This window comes from Paroedura picta, chromosome 1 (genome assembly GCF_049243985.1).
Source record: "Paroedura picta isolate Pp20150507F chromosome 1, Ppicta_v3.0, whole genome shotgun sequence".
In the NCBI taxonomy this organism is placed as follows: Eukaryota; Metazoa; Chordata; class Lepidosauria; order Squamata; family Gekkonidae; genus Paroedura; species Paroedura picta.
Window position 1 is genome coordinate 26,091,018 of NC_135369.1, and position 22,462 is coordinate 26,113,479.

The 22,462-nt window shown below is 50.7% G+C and overlaps 2 protein-coding genes across 4 annotated transcripts; both read right to left on the minus strand.

Annotated features, from left to right (window-relative positions):
* Positions 1–1,866: 1,866 nt before the first annotated feature.
* Positions 1,867–4,358, minus strand: LOC143833694 (lysophosphatidic acid receptor 6-like). Of its 2 annotated transcripts, none has more exons than XM_077329804.1 (2): positions 4,243–4,358; positions 1,867–3,067 (listed from the first exon to the last, which is right to left on the minus strand). In XM_077329804.1, the coding sequence occupies exons 1-2, from the start codon at positions 4,247–4,249 to the stop codon at positions 1,962–1,964; spliced, it is 1,113 nt and encodes a 370-aa protein (XP_077185919.1). In that variant the 5' UTR covers positions 4,250–4,358; the 3' UTR covers positions 1,867–1,961. The 2 variants fall into 2 exon arrangements, with proteins under 2 accessions (XP_077185919.1, XP_077185927.1); XM_077329812.1 differs by lacking the exon at positions 4,243–4,358 and adding an exon at positions 3,768–3,852.
* Positions 4,359–9,010: 4,652 nt separating this feature from the next.
* Positions 9,011–20,895, minus strand: LOC143833676 (beta-galactoside alpha-2,6-sialyltransferase 1-like). Of its 2 annotated transcripts, XM_077329771.1 has the most exons (6): positions 20,485–20,895; positions 17,662–18,395; positions 13,426–13,523; positions 12,396–12,497; positions 10,653–10,827; positions 9,011–9,648 (listed from the first exon to the last, which is right to left on the minus strand). In XM_077329771.1, the coding sequence occupies exons 1-6, from the start codon at positions 20,499–20,501 to the stop codon at positions 9,395–9,397; spliced, it is 1,380 nt and encodes a 459-aa protein (XP_077185886.1). In that variant the 5' UTR covers positions 20,502–20,895; the 3' UTR covers positions 9,011–9,394. The 2 variants fall into 2 exon arrangements, with proteins under 2 accessions (XP_077185886.1, XP_077185894.1); XM_077329779.1 differs by lacking the exons at positions 17,662–18,395; positions 20,485–20,895 and adding an exon at positions 17,214–17,655.
* Between the last annotated feature and the right edge of the window lie 1,567 nt (positions 20,896–22,462).

Genomic DNA, 22,462 nt, shown 5'->3' on the forward strand with positions numbered 1-22,462 from the left:
ACCTGAATACCACATGTCAAATCTCCAGTAAGTGGGACAGAGAGATACTCTGCACTAACTTAGAGACACAATATAATCTGTGTTTGTTTTGAACAATTTTATTGTTATTTGATCTTGCGATGGCCGATGGCCTAGTGCAATAAAGTTTGACTGACTGGAGGCCCAATATGATACCAGAGTTCAAACTGTCATCAAGCCTGAATCACTCATAAACTCTTTATTAAACTGCCTACGTCTTCCCTTCACCATCAGCCTGTCTATGTCCCTAACGTCCGCCAGGCCAACAAAGCACAAGGTCATTCACTCTGGATGAAGCCCAAAGCATTCTGTCTCCTCCTATAGAGAGCTGTGTTTTTGGTACCCTGCTTTTTACTACCTGGAGCAGTGGTCCCCAACCACCTGGCCACGAAGGCTTCGGCACAGGGCCACAGCTCCCTCTCCCCGCCCCCCCCCCCTGCAGTGAGAAACTTCCCAGACCACAAGCAAATCAGCCGCCAAAGCGGCCGATTAGCTTGCGGCCCGGCAAACTTCTTTCTGCGGGGGGGGGGGCGTGGCTGCCAGCCAAATGTGCATGTGTGGCAGGTCCGCATATGCCATGCATGCGCGTTTGCGAATGGGCTGCCGCATATGCGCGGCGCCCGGATCGCCCTCTCCCCCACCAGTCTGCAGCGCGGCTCCCGGAGCCCCCTCCCAAAAAAAGCAGCCCTTTTCTCAGGGGGGACTAATCTTGGTTGTTCGGAGATTGATTGTAAGAGCAGAACTCACTGGTGGGTGCCATCTGGGAACTGGGCAACCCTACAATCCTAGCATGCAGAGCAGCAGAGGCCCAGCAAAAACAAGTCCTTGATGGGGAGAAACATCCCATGAAAGGAGTTCTTCTTTTCCACCAGGCTGCTGAAGGTGGCCTAATACCAGGGTAGAAAGCTTACATGAAAGGATGTAGGGGGAAATTACTATAACTCCACAGAAGAATATAAAAATAAGAATATGGGAACCTGAGGGAGGCTGGGCTAAAGTGCCCTGTGTGTGTGTGTGTGTGTGTGTGTGTGTGTGTGTATGTGTGTGAGAGAGAGAGAGAGAGAGAGAGAGTGTTGTTTGGGATGGAAAATTGTAATGGCCTGTGGGCACATGCTCTATGATCAATCAAAGTGGTGGATGCAGCTGTGAAATCAAGCGGTGAATAACACTGGGCCGGAATGCAATGTTAGGCATGAACCGAATATGGAAGAGTCAGGATATCAGCCTTAATACAAAGTGCCGGCTAGTCAACAACATTGTTTTCCCCATAACAACCTATGGATGCGAAAGCTGGACCCTGAAGAAGGAAGACAGGAGGAGAACAGGTGCTTTTGAAGTATGGTGTTGGAGACGAATGCTGCGAATACCATGGACAGCCAAAGTTACCAACAATATAGTTTCAGAGAGGAGCAAACCAACTATGTCATTAAAAACATATTTAGCCAAAACATATTTTGGCTAAAGCTCACTTACTTTTGACACATCAAGCGATCAAACTCGCTAGAAAAATCATTAATGCTCGGCATGGTCAGCGGCAAAAGGAAAAGTGATCGCCAAAGGATCCGCTGGCTCAACACAATCAAATCCAAATACAGAAATGACCATGAACCAACTAAAAGAAGCAGTCAGAGACAGGGGCGCATGGCGAAGACTTCCCTATAGAATCGCGAGGGTCGGACATGACTGAATGGATGACATCATCATCATCATGGGCACGGGCAAAAAGCTTTTAATCATCCTGCCCTGGTGTTAACAGCTGTGTGAATCTCTTCCTTCAGCCAGGAAGCCGTGCATTTGATGGGAAGCCTCATTACCCCCCCCCCCCAGAAATCCCCTGCCCTCTCTCCCGGGCTGAGTATCCTGATTGTTTTATAGATCCTTTTCTGCAGTAACATCTGCCTTGACTAGTAGGACACCAGCTGGCCCTAGAACTTCTAGTTATATTAAAACTGGGCTGGCCCACTAGCTGATGCCTCTTTTAAGTCTGGCGCCTCGATGCATGACAGAGCCTCAAAGGCAGGAGTGGGCAAGGTGGGTTGGCGCTGTGCCCCCTGAGACAGGGAGAGCTGTTCTGACCCGCCGGCATGGTGGGCATGGGTGCCCTGGCCCAGAAAGAGGTGTTCTATTGTCACCAAGTTTTGGAAGGTCTCTGTGGCAAAGTAATATGCCAAAGGATCCAGAGTAGCATTGGCACAGGCCAGGAGCAGGGCCCAGCGGTACGCCATGTCCTGGTGATCCGTATCCAACTCTTTCACTTGGTAGCAGAGAACCACCAAGTGGTACGGCAAGAAGCAGCCCAGGAAGATGGCCAGGTTGGTGGCCACCATGTGCTGGATCTTGGCACCATTGACTAGCTTCATCAGGACAACCGAGCTCTGGTGTACGGCCCGCAACAGGCTGCAAGAGCAAGTCACCATGATGACCAAGGGCAAGGCAAAGCTAAGCACCATGGCACCAGAGATGCGGGGCTCCATGATGTACCGAGGGCGGTAGTCGAAGCAGAGTGTGTCGTTTCTATTCTCCATCTTCCCTGTAAAGTAGGGAATGGTGCCCAGGAAGCTCATGGCCCAGACGCCTGCACAGATGTACCTGGATTTTTGGCGAAAGGCCCGGGCCCAGGTGTGGAGTGGAAAGCACACTGCCATGCAGCGGTCCCAGCTGATGCAGGTCAACAGGAAGATGCTGCTGTACATGTTGAACAGGAGTATCAGCCCTGCCATTTCACAGACCCCTGGGGACAGCTGAGGCTTCTGGCCGTAATAATATGCCCTCAGGGGCAGTGACGCCAGCAGCAACAGGTCAGACACTGCCAGGTTCTTCATGTAGATGATGGTGATGGACCGGAGAGCCCCTCTGAAGAAGATCCACAGCGCAATGAGGTTCAGGGGGAGGCCAACCACGAAGAGCAGCGAGTAGGCGCCCACGAAGGCCACGTCGACCGCCCTGTTGCCCTTGGTGTCAGTGGAGTTCATCTTTCTACAGATGCGCCTCACTTTGAGGGTGTTGCCGGGAGGGTTCAGATATTTGCTGACCATCTGTTGTCTGCTTGCTTGGGGAAAGAAGGATGCAGAGGAGTGAGATGCGTTGCTAAGCAAGGTTAGCGTTTCTGGGGCTAGGTGCTTCCTTTGACAAATATTTTCCATCCCTGAGTGATAACATCAGATGGGGCTGATTAGCTCTATGCGTTTGGGGCTTGAGCAGCACATCGAGTCCTTTTGCTTGTCACATAACCCGGACCCTGTGCAAACTCCTCATGAGTGCCAGAGAGGCTTGTCCCATTTGTGGTCCTGGGGAAATCTCCTTCTCTTCCCAGGAGAGAGGTTGCCTGAAGATTAGCAATCTCTTTGCCTTCTGAGCCCCTTTTGATCCTTTTCTAAAAGTCCCAGCCCAGGGAGCTCGGCCTCCAAGTCAGTGGAAACTTTGTGACTTTGCTGGGTAAAGTCACCAGCAGCTGATCTACAGAGTAGCAACCACAGATGGTTAATGGAAAGCTCAAGCCGGTAGCTCTCCCAGCCCCCTCCCGCCCTGCTGAAGGACTTGCACAATGCAGTGTGCGTGTGTGTGTGCGTGTGTAAAGGGGGTAGAAAAGCAAGGGGCTCAAAAGCCAAGAATGGAGGCAGTCTTCAAGGGCAGCCCCATATGGAGACATTACTAGGCATATCTGACTTTGGCCACTGCATAGAGAGAGGCACTAAGGATGGGTACTGTAGAATCCAGGACACCCTCCCCACACACACAGACACACTTACCTCTTCTCTGATCTCTTCAGTCAACAGTATTTTCAAGGCCAACCCACCTTCCTGCAATCTTCCATCTTATCTCCTCATCCACAAGGCATGAGACCTCTCAGTTTGGCCCAACCTTACTAGGGTTGCCATCCTCCAGGTGGGGCTTGGAAATCTCCCGGAATAACAACTGAACTCCGGACTACAGAGATCAGTTCCCCTGGAGAAAATGGCAACTTTGGGGGGTGGCCTCTATGGCATTGTTCCCTGCAGAGGCCCTTCTCCTCTCCAAACCCCAACCTCTCCAGGAGGCTCCATGCCCTAAATCTGCACGCATTCCCCAACCCAGAGCTGGCAACCCTAGCTGCAGGTGCAAGTATTCTGGCTGCAATTCCTGCCGCCAGCCTCCCCTCCTCCTTTGCTTATAACTTGAGACCTGCCTTGTAATTCAGCAAGCGAGAGGCAGCATAAGTACAATCTAGTAAATAAAGAAACTTACTTTGCATAAGACGGGCTTTGCATCCCAAGATACCCGCACAAACTAGAACATGACGGGCTCACAAAAGTGTGAAGGCAGCACTATTTGCTTGCTCAACTGCAGCCCGTGAAGTCCTGCTTCCTGCCTTACAAGAGAGCTCAGCCCTTGGTAGCTAACTGCACGCATAGGAAACAATGCCACTGGGGTGAGGAAGGAAACCAGTTGCATTTTCGATAAACTCTGTGCACCCGCGGTGGGACAAGCCTCCCTGGCAGAGCGCTCAGCTCCACGATAGGCAGGCCAAGGGAGAGGATGGCTTGAGAACGAGGACCAAGGGAGGGCTCTGAGGCCTCCTCTTTGTAGGGACCAGCTCAGCAGAGGGCAGGTGCATAAGGTAGGGTTGCCATCCCCCAGGTGGGGGTGGGAGATCTCCCAGAAATAGAACTGATTTCCAGATAAGGTTGCCAGGCCTAACCAGCTCCACCCTCAGATCTCCAGGTATTTCTGAGCCATGAACATCCTGGATGACCAACTGCAAGGTGTATCACAGCTGATTGAATCACGTCCCTTGAGGGAAGTGGCAACTCCCCAGGGTGGCATCACCACCCTCTCCCTCTCCTCCCCCCAAATTCTGCCATCCTCATGGCACAACATCTGCAGGATTTGCCCAAATCAGAGCTGGCAACCCTCATACTATCACCAGTTTCATGACTCATGTTATCTTCACTCCTCCTTCCTGCATGCACTCCTTTTCTGCCAAAAAATACCAGGCTTCCTGTCATGTTTCCTAGTCCTATCCCTCGGTGAGGCTCTACGATTCTTGTCGCTGGCTGATGAGTCGCGTGGCTGAGTGGCATCAACTGCTAGGTCAGAACAATGATTTATCTGGTCCAGCAGCATCCCAAGTCTTCCTATAGACACCCAGAGGGTTTGGAAAGCCCCAAAACGGGTACTGAGGCAAAAGTCTGTTGCCGTTGCTGCCCCTCTGCAAGTGGCATGTGTTCTGTCTCAGAATACGGAGGTGCTGCTAGTAGCCACTGATGGGTCCACCCGAGATGAATGTGTCTAATCCCCCTTTAAAGCCTTTAAAACTAATTGTCATTGCTACATTCTGTGACTGCAGATTCCAGATGTGCACTACACAGTACGAAGGATCGCTTCCCTTTTTGTTTGTCCTGAACCCATTACCCATTAACTTCATTGGATGCCCCCAAGATCTTGGGAGAAAAAAAGTGTTATCTGCTTTCTGCAAAGAATGCATTGCTTTATAGCCTCTGTCATGTCCCTTAATAATCCCACCCCCTAAACCAGGGGTAGTCAAACTGCGGCCCTCCAGATGTCCATGGACTACAATTCCCACGAGCCCCTGCCAGCGAATGCGCTGGCAGGGGCTCGTGGGAATTATAGTCCATGGACATCTGGAGGGCCGCAGTTTGACTACCCCTGCCCTAAACTAACCAGCTTCATACTCTTTAGCTTTTCTTCACGGGGAAGCCGCTCCAATACTTTGGTGGTTTCAGTTGTAGAAGAAGAGTTGGGTTTTATACCCCGCTTTTTACTTCTGAAGGAGCCTCAAAGCGGCTTCCAATCGCCTTCGGTTCCTCTCCCCACAACAGACACCCTGTGAGGTAGATGAGGCTGAGAGAGTTTCCGACAGGACTGCTTGGTCAGAACTGGGCTGTGACAAGCCCAAAGTCACAGCGCTGGCTGCACATGGAGGAGCAGGGAATCAAGCCCAGTTCGCCAGATTAGAAGTAGCTGCTGTCAACTACTATACCACACTGGCCCATAAAAGTTGCCCTTTTCTGCTGCCTTCCCAGATCTATAATATCCTTTTTAATTTAGGTCTTTATTTAGATATTTATATCCCACTCCAATGAGACCCCTATCAAAGCCTTCCAGACCCAAAGCTGTTTGCTTCTCCTTCATTTTATCCTCACAACAATCCTGTGAGGTAGGTTAAGCTGAGAGGGTGACTGGTGCAAAATCACCCAGAAGGTTTGTGCAGGAGAGTGGCAATCCAAACCTGAGATAAGGTGACCAGAACTACGGACGGTATTGCAAACAGGGCTGTATCCGACAGCGAACACATACGACCGAGTCCTAACCCGTCCTACCTTTGTGGTGATTTATTTGTGGGTTATTTATTAAAATATGTATAAATATTTCATTCCTATAAAATATTGATGCATGTGTATTTACTGTCAAGAGAGCCTGCATAGGCTGCCAGCCTCACCGTCTGCTCTTCTGCAGAGGCTAGCCGAAGGAAAAAGGATGCCTTGGTGTCCTTGGTGTGTGTATTGGGGGGGGGGACAGAACAATGCCCCCCTTTGCTCTGTCTTGCATAGAAACCATCACCTGCACCACTTCCTGCTCGGACGCCGCCCAGTGACATCACAGGCTCTTTCCCTTCCGTTTGCACTCTATGCCAATGTGTATTTTGTCAGGCAAAGCTCCTGCTATGATCAGTGGAAGTTATTTTTACAGGATTGCAGAAATGGGATTCTGATTGTTGTGCGGGCTCTGATCCTGCCCTCCACTCATGGAAGAGTATTTCTGGGGCTTTTCAGGTTAGAAAAAAAAGACAACTAAGGGAGGGGAACCCAATAGAGCAGGGGTAGTCAAACTGCGGCCCTCCAGATGTCCATGGACTACAATTCCTAGGAGCCCCTGCCAGCGAATGCTGGCAGGGGCTCCTGGGAATTGTAGTCCATGGACATCTGGAGGGCCGCAGTTTGACTACCCCTGCAATAGAGCCTCATGAATATGGGCTGAGGTCTCTTTTTTCCTCTCTCCTGTAACACGTGATCTCAGGACACCCAACAAACTTGATGGGGACTTCTTCTCTCCATGGAGCACCACGGAATACTTTCCTCTATGAGGAAAAGCTAAAGAGGTTAGGGCTCTTTGGCTTGGAGAAATGATGACTGAGGTCCACATGACAGAGGTCCACAGAGTTAGTCACGGGATAGATAAGGTAGAGAAAGAAGTACTTTTCTCCCGTTATCATAATAGAACTTGTGAGCACTCAATGAAATTAATGAGCAGTAGGCTAAGAACAGATATTACCATGTGGAATTCACTGCTGCAGGAAGTGGTGGCAGCTACAAGCATAGACCGCTTTAAGATGGGCATTGGCCAGATTAATGGAAGACAGATCCATCAATAGCTACTAGCCCCGATGACTAAAGGGAATCTCCACATCCAGAGGCAGTAAACCTCTGCAGTCCATTGCTATGAAGCAGCATGAGGGAGGCCTTGAATCCCGCCCTGTTTGGTGGCCTTCTGGGGCAGCTGGTTGGTTCCTGTGAAACAGGATGCTGGACTACACGGACCTCTGGTCTGATTCAGCAGACTCTTCTTATGATCTCATTGCAACCCCCTCACTTTAAACATTATGATGTTCCTGGTGGTCCATTGATCCATGGAGCACAATTTCAAGGGTGCCAAGGAAGGGTAAGGGAGGAAAGTTAGAGTCTCTGCAGCACAGCTCTGCTTGTCCTGCATAGGATGCAAGGCATACAGCACTGTCTGTATCTATACATTAAAAAGGTAAAGGTATCCCCTGTGCAAGCACCGGGTCATGTCTGACCCTTGGGGTGACGCCCTCTAGCGTTTTCTTGGAAGACTCAATATGGGGTGGTTTGCCAGTGCCTTCCCCAGTCATTACCGTTTACCCCCCAGCAGCAAGCTGGGTACTCATTTTACCGACCTCGGAAGGATGGAAGGCTGAGTCAACCTTGAGCCGGCTGCTGGGATTGAACTCCCGGCCTCATGAGCAGAGCTTCAGACTGCATGTCTGATGCCTTACCACTCTGTGCCACAAGAGGCTATACATTAGGGGTGGCCAAACTGTGGCAGAGGCTCATGGGAACTGTAGTCCGTGGACATCTGGAGTGCCACACACGGTATACAGGGTGCTTCATAAACTTTCACAAGTTAAGAGATTCTAATCCATATTCAACTGAAGGAAGAGGAAGAGACAATACTGCCACATGTCCCCAGGCTCTTTCTTCACACCACCCAGAACTAACCCAAACATTCTACAGAAACAATCCCAGATGGGCCGTTCATGTCCATCTGCCACAGCAAAAACTAGCAGAAGCCTTGTGACAGCATCTTACAAGCTAGTAAGTTTTTATTTCAGCTAAATGTTGCAGGGGAGGGAAAATCTCATGAGATCTCAGTGGAAGGGGGAAGGAAGGAAGGAAGACCAAGGAAGCTCTACTGAGGAAAGCAATGGCAAACTACCTCCACATCTCACTTGCTTTGAAAGCCCTTGCGGGAATGTCCAGAAGTCACTTGCAGCGTGACAGCACTTAGCTGCATATGTAAGTGTTGTGGACTTGAGCCCAGGCGACATGGTTAGGATTCACCCATCATTTTTGAAAAAGCAAGCTCCAGCCCATGAAAGCTTCTGCTAGAACCAAACTTTGTCCCTCTTTAAAGTGCCATGAGGCTTCTGCTTATTGTATGAAAACGAATTACATGGTTTGCTGTCAACACAAATAAGCTAAGAACTGATTACACTCCCTCACCCCTCTTTTGTTATCATAGGTACCAATCTTATCATACAATCATGGAATTGGAAGGGACCTCAGGGGTAATCTAGTCCAACCCCCTGCAGAATGCAAGAAACTCACAACGACCTGCCCACCCCCGGTGACCCCAATTCCACACCCAGATGATGCCCCAGCCCTCATCTTAAGCCTGTTGATGGAGAGGCAGCAGCAACTCGATTCCCCGCATGGCAGGGGGAAAGGAATTCATAGAGTACAATCACGGCTGATTTTTTGCATCAGATTTATTATTTTATTTTAAAAAGCTTTGATTCAGTCCTCCTCCCGCTATGAAGATGGCAAGCAGCATCCAAATGCCGGTCCAGAGAAGCTGGATTTGGTAGAAGTGGAGAGAGCACCAGAAGCAGATCCAGGGGTAGGTCGACGCCATGCACTTGTCCACGGTCTCACCTGAGCTCTCTTCCTTCTAGTGTCCCTTGGCCGCTGGGTCATGTCCACGGCCTGCTCCTTTCAGCCACGATCACTCCCGAGCCCAACCATGCCATGACTTCCTTCCCTCAGTGAAGGGTGCCAGCGGCTCAGCCGCTTTGACTCCTCCTTGGTGGACATGCCGCCAGGATATCCCCGTGCCTGTAGCTGTCCCACTCCCTGCTTTACTCATCCTCCGTACAGTTCAGGGCCCGGAACCCTGGCAGCGTCACGCGACCCCGCTGTGCTAGATCTTCCTGGGAGCCCTGGTTCATGCGCCGCACCAGTTCCTTCTCAAAGAGCAGCGGGTGATAGGCACCGAGCGTGCAGGCGTCGTCCGAGAAGGTCTGATAATAATGGCACTGGTGAGTCTGGCGCCGCGACGGCAGGAACTCGTAGACGTGGACAATGTCACAGAGCGACATCATTAGCACCGTCCCTGGCAGAAAGGTGGGGGAAGCAGAGAAGCCAGATGGTTAATCTAAAGTCCGGCTTGTAATGGGCATGCAGGTTTGGGAAGTGCGATGTGGAATTTAGATGGTTAATTTTAGTCAGGGTTTGGCTCCCTAAACTGTCAGTGTTTGGACTTAGTCCTGAAATATTTGGAACCATAAAAAAAGGCAAGAGCTCCCCTGACCATATGCAGAGTGCTTCTATTGCCAGTACCCACAATCGGCAATGAGGATCTGAGTGGAATTCTAAGATAGCCACTCCACACACATTCTTGTGCCTGCTGGAGTCTATCTTATAGGCCACATATATCAATGAATCCTATTTTTATTAAAATACATTTAAAAAATCATGCAATGTAATTTTTAACACTTCTCTTGTTTTCTCTGGAGCGAAACACAAATGAAAGGTTAGATAAGATAACAATAAGTGGGCCCTTTCTTAACAAAAACTACAGGGGTTGCCAATTTTCAGGTGGGGCCTGGAGATCTCCTGGAAGTACAACAGGCCACAAAGTTCATTCCCCCTGGAGAAAATGGCTGCTTGGGAGGGTGGATTTATGGCACGGCAGCCCTCTGAAGTCTCTTTGCTCCCCAAACCCTGCCCGGTCCAATCTCATGAATTTCCCAAGTGGAAATTTGCAACCCTAATGGCTACATGGGCCAGGGTTGACAGGGCCTGATGGGGGAAGGTTTCCAGGCTGCCTGAGGTCTTCACATTGTTTCCAGCCACAATATCTCACTTTCAAAAGAACACGTGAGATTTTAACACTTCAGCCCTCCCACCCCACAACCCGGCAAGGTAACACTAATGCTTTCTGCTTCCACAGAGCTCTGGGTGACTAGAAATCAGGATGTGGCTGCAAAATCCCCAAGCAGGTAAAACGGTGCATGTTGCCTTCAGAATGCAGGCAGGCCAGCTTTGGAGCTGCCAGTGCAAAAAAGTCCATGCAGGGGTTGGGGCTGGGAGTGGGAGTGGGAGCATCTTTCTTACCCAGCAGCCCTGAGGATGGAGGATTCCTCTGCACCTGTTCGCTTGCTCCTTCCTGCACCAGTTCCCAGAGCTGCCACTGCAGCCGCGGGTGCAAGAGGTGGAAGAGCTGCCAAGGTCTGCGAGAGCGCACGGTGCGGAATGGGCCAAAGAGGGGGTAATCGGGGGCCTCGTACCACTGGGAAAGAGAAAGACACAGAGGGGTGGAGAGCTGAACACCCGAGTCACCCCAGGCACTCCCCCCCAGGGATTTCAGCCTCCAGGTATTACAGCTGATCTCCAGTAGACAAGAGATCAGTTCCCCTGGGAGAGAATGGCTGCTCTGGAAGCTGGATGGTGGAGCATTATACCCACTGAAGTCCCTCCACTCTCTAAGCCCCACCCTCTTCAGGTTCCACTCCCAAAACCGCCAGGTATTTTCGACCTGGAGGTGGCAACCCTACTCCCCCCTGCCCCGGGGCCAGCGTTCTTTCTAAGCATTATGCTTTCTGCATTTATTTAATTTTTAGTTTATATACCGCCTAATCCATGCCTAATCAAATAACTGAAGGACTGGCAAGGGGAAAGCTCAGCCACAGCGAACGGCCATTTGAATCCAATGAAGGTAAACATTTCCCGTCTTTCGAGGACAAGTATGAATGGCTCGTGCCTGTCACTCAAGCCCTGAGGGTCACTGTGAGGCCTGAACCATCACTTTCATAAGGAAGCCCTGATTGCTCGCTAGAGGAGGAAGGAAATTAGCTTGTGTTCTCAAAACGTGAATTTCTAAGGGGGGGGGAGGCACTGAGATTGGCAAGTAATGATGGGTTGAATCTAATCTGTCTCATAAAGAACGGATGGGCCTTTCCTTCTTCACCCTGGCAGTCCCCTGTGCCCTCCATAACATTTCTGCTGTGGGCCAAGGGAACCCTCCTGAGCAATGTGCCACGTGACATGGGGCGCCTGACACATGAAATTGGGGAAAATCCCCTGCTCCCTGGGGTTATATCAAACTTCATGAAGTGGACCCAAGGCTCAAACCGGGGTAGGAACGGACAGACAGACAACAATGCTTTAGTTTGCACTGAGCTGCCTTTCCATTTTCATTGGAAGGTGATGGTGGCTCTGTGCAAAGCTAAGGGGTTTATAAAAATGTAGTTCACTAAAGCTGGGTTTTCATACTCTTTTCAAGTCCAATGAATACAGCTTGATCCCCCAGGGTGAAGCTGAACTGACTCACTGGATATGCGTATGTGTTTGTGTCCTATGGGGGGCATGACTCAGTGGCAGAGCATCTGCTTGCCTGCACAAGGCATCTTCAACTAACAAGGTCAGGTAGCAGATGATGTGAAAGACCTCTGCCTGACCTTGGACGGCTGCTGCCTGTCAGAGTAGACAATACTGGCCGTGAAGAAGAAGAGTTGGTTTTACACCCCATTTTTCACTCCCCAAGGAGTCTCAAAGTGGCTTACAATCACCTTCCCTTCCTCTCCAACAACAGTCACCCTGTGAGTTAGGTGGATCTGAGAGAGCTCTGACAGAACTGCTCTGAGAGAGCAGCTCTAACCGAACTGTGACTGGCCCAAGGTCAGCCAGCTGGCTGCGTGTGGCAGAGCTGGGAATCAAACTGGTGTCTCCAGATTAGAGTCTGCCACTGTTTAACCAATACACCAAGCTGGCTCAGATGGTGTGACTCTCAGTATAATGCAGCTTCCTGCAGCTGTATTCATCTCCTGCTACAAACAACACAGACACACCAAAGCTCACCTCCTGCAGGTCTCCTGGGTAAGGAGCAGGGTCCCAAGCAACTAGGACTCCCTGGGTGTAGAGGAGGCTATTCAGGAAATGCTGCTCAGAGGAGGCCATCAACTGTGGGGGGGGAAGTGTGAGTCAGAACTTGCTTGATTCCAAGTCAAAACCCAACTGTTTAGATGTTAGTGGTTTCAGGAGGGAACGACATTATTTTCCAGGGTACGTGCGTCAAAACTCACTTTGTCAGCTTGCACCTCACAAAGTGAGCCCTGGCTCACAAAACCGCATATCTAGGAAAATTTTGTTCAAAGTGCTCCTTGACACAAAAGGACACGCTGGGCTGGCTCAAAGGTGCAAGCAAACGAAGCAGTGCCCTGGTCCCCTCCAACAGGGTTTCTGGGGCCACAAACCACAAGCTGCGTGGGCTTGCAATCATAGAATCATAGAGTTGGAAGGGGCCATGCAGGCCATCTAGTCCAACCCCCTGCTCAACGCAGGATCAGCCCTAAGCATCCTAAAGCAATGATCCTCCCAGTTCAGTACATGGTTTGGTTTGTGGGTCGGCAATTTTTCTAGTTCGTGTCCATTCCTAGTCATGTCTGATGGGTTCTGAGTTCTGCAGAATCAGTTGGAATCCACAAGAGTTCAGTTCCTCTGCAGGAGAGACGGAAGAGATTGGAGGGTCCCTCCCAGAGGCTGACTGGACCCCATAGGTGCCTGCTGGCCCTCAGGGAGGTTCTTAGGTATGTGGTTTGAGTATGTGGTACGTGGTTCAACTGTTTCTACAAAAAAATATAGTGGGGGGGGCTTTTCCACTGGGTTGGATATTTGAAAATGAACATGCAAACCACAGAGATAGCTCAAAGCTAAGACAGTACTTTGCCAGAGCATTTCTAACTGTGGCCTCGGGATATTTCAATGCTAATGGAAGACCTGCCACACTCCCCAGTTCCCTGTTTCTCCTCTCTCTACTCAGGAGATTTTTCGTCCTATGACTGGCCCCCTGTAAGCCTTCTGCCTGGTGCCCCCACTCCGTACGGTACACCTGGGAGTTCACAAGGCGGAGGATGGTTTTGGTGCCCACGTCACGCTCGTAGCCCATGGTCGGAGCTCCATTGAAGCGAAGAACAGCATCATGGGAGTCTGGTGGGAGGAGAAAAATCTGGGTGTGAGAGTGAGAGAGACTAGGCCGCTCCCCCAAATCAGCCATTGCCTCAGTCCCAAAACATTAAGGTTATGTACCTCAAAACACACACACATGCTCTTTGTCCACAGCCTTAGAGCTCAGCTACACAGAAATTATTCCCACACACTCTGCTCCCACATCTACCCATCCAGCTGGACAGGACTGAATATTCATCAGTTTGTGGGTGGGAAATGCCTAGAGATTTGGGGACGGAGCCTGAGGGAGGTGGGGTTTGGGGGACTTCAGTGGGGTAGGATGTCACGGGGTCCGTTTTCCAAATTGGCTATTTTTTTCAGGGGAACTGATCTCTGTCGCCCCAGCTTTAATGCTGAGGGGCTGCCAGGCCCATCTGAAAGTTGGCGACTCTCCTTAGTATGCCTTAAGGCCCATCGCTTATTCTCCATGCCAAGAGCCAGTGCAACAGCAGGTGTGCAGATCATTTAAAAAAGAGCGGCTCAGGGGATATGCAGAACGCCTGATCCACCGGAACATTCACACCTTAGGGCAGGGGTAGTCAACCTGTAGCCCTCCAGATGTTCACAGACGTTTGCTGGCAGGGGCTTATGGGAATTGTAGTCCATGAACATCTGGAGGACCACAGGTTGACTACCCCTGCCTTAGGGAATAAAGGTTTGTAAACATAGTTTGATGCAGGGCTGGGTCACAGCCATAAACTGAGAAAGGACAATAAGCAGAAATCAGGATGCCTAATTATACCTGATTGCCAGAAAGTGATTGTTTTGGAAAGTGGATCTTTCTTTCTTTCTTAGAATCATAGAATCATAGAGTTGGAAGGGACCATACAGGCCATCTAGTCCAGCCCCCTGCTCAACGCAGGATCAGCCCTAAGCATCCTAAAGCATCCAAGAAAAGTGTGTATCCAGCCTTTGCTTGAAGACTGCCAGTGAGGGGGAGCTCACCACCTCCTTAGGCAGCCTATTCCACTGCTGAACTACTCTGACTGTGAAAAATTTTTCCTGATATCTAGCCTATATCGTTGTACTTGAAGTTTAGACCCATTACTGCACGTCCTTTCCTCTGCAGCCAATGGGAACAGCATCCTGCCCTCCTCCAAATGACAACCTTTCAAATACTTAAAGAGGGCTATCATGTCCCCTCTCAACCTCCTTTTCTCCAGGCTGAACATTCCCAAGTCCCTCAACCTATCTTCATAGGGCTTGGTCCCTTGGCCCCAGATCATCTTTGTCGCTCTCCTCTGTACCCTTTCAATTTTATCTACGTCCTTCTTGAAGTGAGGCCTCCAGAACTGCACACAGTACTCCAGGTGTGGTCTGACCAGTGCCGTATACAATGGGACTATGACATCTTCTGATTTTGATGTGATGCCCCTGTTGATAAAGCCCAAAATGGCATTCGCCTTTTTTACCGCTGCATCACACTGCCTGCTCATGTTTAGTTTACAATCCACAAGTATCCCAAGGTCTTGATCACAATCAGTGTTACCTAGAAGCGTATCCCCCATCCAGTAGGCATGCTTTTCATTTTTCTGACCCAGATGCAGAACTTTACACTTATCTTTATTAAATTGCATCTTGTTCTCATTTGCCCATTTTTCCATTGTGTTCAGATCTCGTTGAACTCTGTCTCTATCTTCCGGAGTATTTGCCAGTCCTCCCAATTTGGTGTCATCTGCAAACTTGATGAGTAGTCCCTCCACCCCCTCATCTAGATCATTAATAAATACGTTAAAAAGTACCAGGCCGAGCACCGAGCCCTGAGGTACCCCGCTACTCACCTCTCTCCAGTCTGATGAAACACCATTGACAACAACTCTTTGAGTGCGGTTCTCTAACCAATGCCCTATTCTTTCTTTCTTTCTTTCTTTCTTTCTTTCTTTCTTTCTTTCTTTCTTTCTTTCTTTCTTTCTTTCTTTCTTTCTTTCTCTCTCTCTCTCTCTCTCTCTCTCTCTCTCTCTCTCTCTCTCTCTCTCTCTCTCTCTCTCTCTCTCCCTCCCTCCCTCCCTCCCTCCCTCCCATCCAATTTGTATTCTGCCATGTCTCAAGTTACTCAGGGCAGATCACATCATTTCAAAATTCATACAATATAGAATACTCTTTAAAACCTCATTTACATTATGTAGAACATAAAATCTTGGTTTGGGACAGGAAAGGGCATGATGTAAGTTTGTCACTGATCGGCTGGTTGGTACAAATTATCACCCGTCGAAGCCCACCCACCCCCTCAAGCCCTGCCCCTCTTGAGACTCCACGCCCAGAAACTCCAGGCATTTCGCCACCTGGAAGTGGCAACCCTAGTTGCAAACCCTGAGTGGATCTTGCAGGATGTTCTTCCTTCTCCTGATAGTCTCAAGCTTCCCAGGAGTTAGAACTAGTTAACAAGTTATGTCTCTGCCAAGGAACCACCAGCTTCCTATTAAAATCCTAACAAAATTATAGCCATTACTAGACTCGACTATTGTTAATTCACTCAACATGGGGCTACCTTTGAAAAGTTCTCGGAAACCTCAATTATTCTAAGATGCAGCTGCTCAGTCGCAATCTGGGGTTTGCTGCCGGGATCTCATTATGCTTATTTTGATCCCTTTATACTGGCTGGCTGCCAGTTTGTTTCCAGACTCAACCCACATGCCGGGGGGTTTTAGGTTGTGTTTTTGCTCCCTTTAAAGGCTTTTAAAGGTTTGGGGCCAAGATACCCTTAAATACTATGAGATCACCTTCTCTAATATAAACCTGCCCAGATGCTGAGACCTTGTGATGGGTGGAAATACACATGAGGGGGCTTTCTTCAGTGGTAGCACCAACACTATGTAATGTTTTGCCCTGGAAAGTTCATTTGGTATCCATTGTTGGCTTTTAGCAGCTACTTCTCTTAGCCTTCTCATTGCTTTAAAACTATTTTGTGGCATCCTATACATGTCAGGGTTTACCTGCTGGCTGTTTTTCCTGATGTTATTTTATTGTAGCAGGTTTTAATTCTTCTGGGTTGGTATTTCATTCCCTGTCCTTCTACCAACAGAGTGGCCAGGATGCTTTAAATGAATGAACAAGCACTCTGGAGGGAGTTCACTCTCTGTTCACCCCCACCTGGCAACTTAACTTACTCCTAAAGCCCTGGAGGACAAACAGTACCCCGCCCAGGACATAGCTGGGGCTCCTCCCGCAAGCAATCAAACATGCTTTGGGGTGAATGGCCTCAGTAAAGAAAGCCCAAATATAAACATGATGGGAGTAAAGCATTTGGAAAGAGGAAAAGACAGCACTGCTCAAATAATAGATATTGAGCTTGAGGGGCAGATGAGTTACGTGACAGATGAAGGGACGTTTGCACGGTTGCAAAAAGACAATGTCCCCCCAGGCCACTCATCCCGGAAACACAAGTATAGCTCATGCAGAGGCCGAGGCTGGGATAGAAGGCTGTTCCTGGGGCCGTCAGCCTCCAGGTAGGGCCTGGAGAGATCTCAGTATTACAACCATTGACTACATACAGTTTCCCTGGAGGAAATGGCTGTTTTGGAAGGTTGACTCTGGCATTGTAACCCACTGACCTCTTCAATGTTACATTTTATTTGGGGTCTGTGTATGTGAAGTGCTGTTCAGTTGCAGCTGACTTATGGTCAGCTAGAGAGTAGGCAAGGCAAGAGACTAACCAAAGTGGTTGGGAAATACCTGGAGATTTTTGCAGTGGAACCAGAGAAAGGTGTGTTCGGTGAGGGGAGGGTATGATGCCACAGAGTCTTCCTTCTAAGCAGTTGTTTTCTCCAGGGGAACTGATCACTGTTGCCTGGAGATCAGTTGTAATCTCAAGAGATCTCCAGCTGCCACCTAGAGGTTGGCAGAAAGGCTACGCATAGGTTCACAAAATGAAGTATCCTTTAATCAGAATTCATTGCAGAAAGTGCACTCAAATCCTAAGTGTTTGTTGAAACGCCAAATCACAAACCGGTTATCACCACGTTTTCAAAGTCTCTTTTTCTTCAGTGGCATAACTAGTAACAGGGGCCTCCCTCAACCTGGTCCCCAGCCAAGCAAGAGAAGGCGTCTTGGCGGGAATGCGCTATTCCGGTTCCTTGGGGATCGATCGTGAGTCCCCCTCCATGGCTGCTCACACACTCACCAATCTCCTTGCCCAGGCCAGATCCCAACATAGAGCCAGCGGAACTCACAACCGCACACCTCTCCAGAGGCCCCAAGTCCTCAGCCAGGCTCCTTTGGGGCAGCACTCCAGCCCACTCAGGGGCCGCAAAGGGACCCTCGTCCCCCACCAGGGTCGTCACATCCACACGGGCTTTGAGGTGGCACAAGAGCTCCATCCCAGTCAAGCGTGGGACTCCTTGGCGCGCCCCGGCTTCTGGGGGCACGTGGTACTTGTTCATGGCCTGGTAGTTTCGGAAGACCTGCTGGAGACGAGGGCCCAGCACCCGAGAGGAGAGCTCCTTTTGCCAGACGGGCCAGGGCAGGGGCTGGGCAGGGAGGCTGGACTGGAAAGCCTTCCGGTGGCGCCGGGACCCAATGAGCACCTCCACGAGACGTTGCCAGAAGCTCCTGCCCCTGGAGAGGAAGGACCCCCAGGATGAAGGCCGTGGCACAGAGTCAGAGGTCCGGCTGCCAGGTCCAGCAGGGAGGGGCTGCAGAGTCCTGTTGCCCAGGTGAGGGGGTTGGATGCCCCGGAAGACAGCTGCCAAGGAAATGGAGAGGCCCCGCCCACCGCGATGCCCCAAATGCAGCACCAGCCCCAACTGCAGGCAGATCAAGTATACCATGGCCAGGCACAGCAAAACGAAGCTCAGCCAGACACACCCCCTTCCCCATCGCCGAGGAAGCCGCAGGCAGTGCCAGGGGTCCACGGACCTACAGAGAGACAGATAGCATGAGAGGAATGACCAAATGGCCACTGCTTGTACTTCCAGCCATTCCTGTTCCACCCTGATTACCCTGATTACCACCCTGGGTCAGGCCAAAGCCCAGCTAGGCCAGCATCCTCCTCTGGAGAGATCCAGCCTCTGAGAATTTGTCTAATTCCTTCCCGGAGCCATCTAAACTAGGCACAGCTAATTCCATATCTTTATTGTGCACAGAGTTTTCTTTCCTCTGTCTTAAATCTATTGTCCATCAATTTTCATTGGAGAGGAATTTCTCTATGCCTTCTCTCCACACCATTATAAGTTTATAGATCTCCCTCGGGACTGGGTTTCTTCCAGATTAAGTTTCCCATGGCAGAAAAGAAACATCCTGCCTCCCCAATCCCACTGTAGCTCAGTGAGCTCCACAAAATGCTGCTCGTGGGAAACAGGGTCCAGCTGAGGAAGTCATGACACCAGGGAAGTTGGGCCATGCGGGAAGCCTGCAGTAGGAAGGAGGAATTGGTGCCAATTTAGTCTGCATCCAACCCACAAGGCAACTGTGTGGGAAAACATCCCTGTTCAAATTTAATTCCTCCAATTTACAACCATCATAGATGCCCCCCCCCCATTATCCTTGTCTTTATTTCATCCAACTGAATTTCATTTAAAGCAACAGCCAACTGTTGCAATATGAGTTTCCTTACCTGGTGATCAACACCTTAAATAGAAATCACCATCTATCTTTAATGTTATCCTTTCCCAGCCCATGATACAAAAAAAAAAGACAACATAGCTTCTGCAAAGAGAAGTATTTTCGAAGTTGCTTTTGAGAGTCAGCAAATGTAAAACATAAAGGATGTAAAGGATCGTCTTCTTGGGGTCACCGTTCAATGGAGTCATCAACTTTGTGAGTGATGACAATGTCTGAATATGCAAATCCCCAGTTAGGGATGTGGAGGAGAGCCCCCAGGAGCAACCTAACAGCCCCACCTAGCGTGATCTCAAAAGAACTTGGGGGCTCAACAAAGCAGGCTCAGGCCTTTACACAGTACTTGGATGGGAGGCCATCAAAGAAGACGGGGCTTGCTAAGCAAACAAAGGCAACGGAAAACCTCTGCTCATCTGGGGTTGAAACCCCCGTAGTCCTGGGGTTGCCCGGAGTCTGTTGTGACTCAGCTGCACCCAGTTGTTGCTCTTAGAGAGAGAGCACTCTAACAGCCTTCCATACTTGGGCTTTATTCTTCCCAGCATCCTGTTTGGTTCTTTAACTTAATGACACACAATTCACTTCAGCAGGGGACTCTGTGTGAATCGGAGCTGGTTTCTGCAGACGCCTGGATGTGCACCTCCCTTAGGTTTCGAATAGATGCACGGGAGAGGCTGGTGTCAAACAAGACCCAAGGTCAGGAGAGAAACCAGTGATGGAGCCAGCTGTCTTTTCAGTGAGCTGCTTGGAGGTGGACCAGGGACCACAGGGACAGCCCTGTAAAACGGACTGAGGTGGTGGTGGTGGATAGAGATACCAACCTCCAGGTGGGGCCTGGGGATCTCCCGGAATGACAACTCCTCTCCAGATGAGAGCAATCGGTTCCCAGGGAAACAAGGTTGCTTTACGCCACTGGGATCAGAGCCCTCCCCACGCTCCACCCACCAAATCTCCAGGAATTTCCCAAGTTGGAGCTGGCAACCCCAGCCGTGGGTGTGTATCAGGCAAAGGAAAACCAGGAGTGCGGTCTTTCCTCTTCTCTCCCCCCCCCCCCCTCCACTCCCTTGCTTTGGCTTCCATCGGGGACTTGTGGTTTCCAACTCGGGGAATCCCTGGCGTGGACACGCGACAACAAGAGAGGGCGACGGTCGCCGGGAGGGGGGGGGGGCGCAGATCTCCTGGAAGAGCAGGGGCATACAACAGCCGGGAGGAGGCGGGTAGATCCCCCCCCCCTCTCCCGCAGCCTCCGTCCGCTCCAGCCAGCCAGCCCCACCGGACAGGGGGACCCCCCCCCCATTTCTTAGGGAAGCGCCACAGTGCCCCCCCCCCCGGGGAAGGGGGCTCTCCGCTGGGAAGGGGGCACCCCCCCCCCTTCCCCCGCGCATCTCACCTGCTTGGCCTCCGCATCGCTTCCCTCGGTTGCTCCGGGCGGGAGCAGCTGGAGCCGCAATGCAGCCCGGGCGGGCGGCGCACACACACCACACGTGGGCCACTGGGGCGCGCCAGCGGGGGACCGGCCGGCCTGCCAGCCAGGAGGCAGCCGTTGCTGCCCAGCGCCCCGGAGCCGCCTCGGCAGCTCCTCCCCTGCCCTGCCCTGCCCTGCCCTGCGGCCGGGAGAAGTTGCAGGCACGGCCGTCCCCCCCTAGCCGCCCTGCCGCCGCCCACAAGTTGCACCGTCCGGAGGGCCCGCGAGGACTTCTGCTCCCTCGGGATGGGGAGGTTTCCTTTGGTCCCCACCGGCCGCTGGCCTGCGCGGGGCAGAGCCAGCCAAGGCCCAGGAGGGCTGGGCTCAGATCTCCCTGCTGGCTCAAGGCTCCCGCCCTCACCGGCCTCACAGGAGGGATCATCTGGGACCGCCAGCCAGGAGTCCCAACTCCTCCAGAGGCAGAGGACAGTCAGAGCTCAGATTCCCTGGAGAGCTGAGCCGAGACATCCACAGCGGGGCTGAACCTGGCTCAAAACTTTGCCAGCCCTGCTCCAGACTCTGGGGGCCGTTCAAGCAGCATGTGTAAAGCGTTCCTGCCACCAGTTGCTGCTACTGGGTTTTTTGGGGGGTTTGTTCCATTTTAAACAGAACCCTGTTTGGCATCCAGTTGTTAACATTTTAAAACAAACAAACAAATATAAACTTTTTGCATAAATCTACTTGAGCCCCATTTGCAAAGTGAGGTTGCGAAGCCAGTGTTTAAACACTTTTCTGCACACTTTTGGTTCTCTGCAGCATGCTGTACAGGCCAGTGGTTAGGCCAGTGGTTTAGGACGACATTAATATACAGTGAGCTGTTCTGACCGAGCAGTGATATCAGGGCTCTCTCAGCCTCACCCACCTCACAGGGTGTCTGTTGTGGGGAGAGGAAAGGGAAGGCGACTGTAAGCCACTTTGAGACTCCTTCAGTTAGAGAGAAGCGGCATGTAAGAACCAACTTCTTCCTTTTCTTCTTCCTCTTCCTCTTCTGTGTGCAGTCAGTACATTGTCCTCAAAGAGGGGAATTGGGAAAAGGAATTTTGATTTTTTTTAGATGCTTGGAGAACAGCATAGATGCATTTACAGTAAAGTCTCTGAACTGCTTAGTGCTTGAAGCTGATGCAGATTCACCCACATCAGTCGATTGTCCTTGTTTCAATGGAATAATAATAAGCATTGGTTCTTATATACCACTTTTCTCTACCAGAAGGACTTTCAAAGTGGCTTATAGTCGCCTTCCCTTTCCTCTCTCCACAACCGACACCCTGTGGGGTGAGTGAGGCTGAGAGAGCCCTGATATCACTGCCCGGTCAGAACAGTTTTATCAGTGCCGTGGTGAGCCCAAGGTCACCCAGCTGGCTGCATGTGGGGGAGCGCAGAATCAAACACAGCTCGCCAGATTAGAAGTCCACACTCCTAACCCCGCACTCCTAACTCCTGGCTTTTTACAATTTAAAAGAAACAAGGCTTTGTGGACAGAGTGAAGACCCTGCATACAGTGACGCATACATTCCTCCACCTTCCTCTTTAAACGGAATGGATCCACTTGAGGGCTTGCCCTTTACTTACGTCCAAGGTGGGACCTGGATATCAACCAGAATGACAACTGATCTCCAGACCATAGAGATCAGGTCCATTTGAGAAAATGGTTGTTTTGGATGGTGAACACTATGGCATTATACCTTACTGAGGTCCTCACCCCCCCCCCAAATCCTCCCCTCCTGAGGATTCACTCCCAAAACCATAGAGCAGGGGTAGTCAACCTGTAGTCCTCCAGATGTTCATGGACTACAATTCCCATGAGCCCCATGACGCGGGGATTTTTTTAGTGTTACACCATTGCGCTGGCGTAAGGCTTTTTTTTTCTGTGCGGAATGGCTCTTAGTCTCCTGCTCTTGTGACT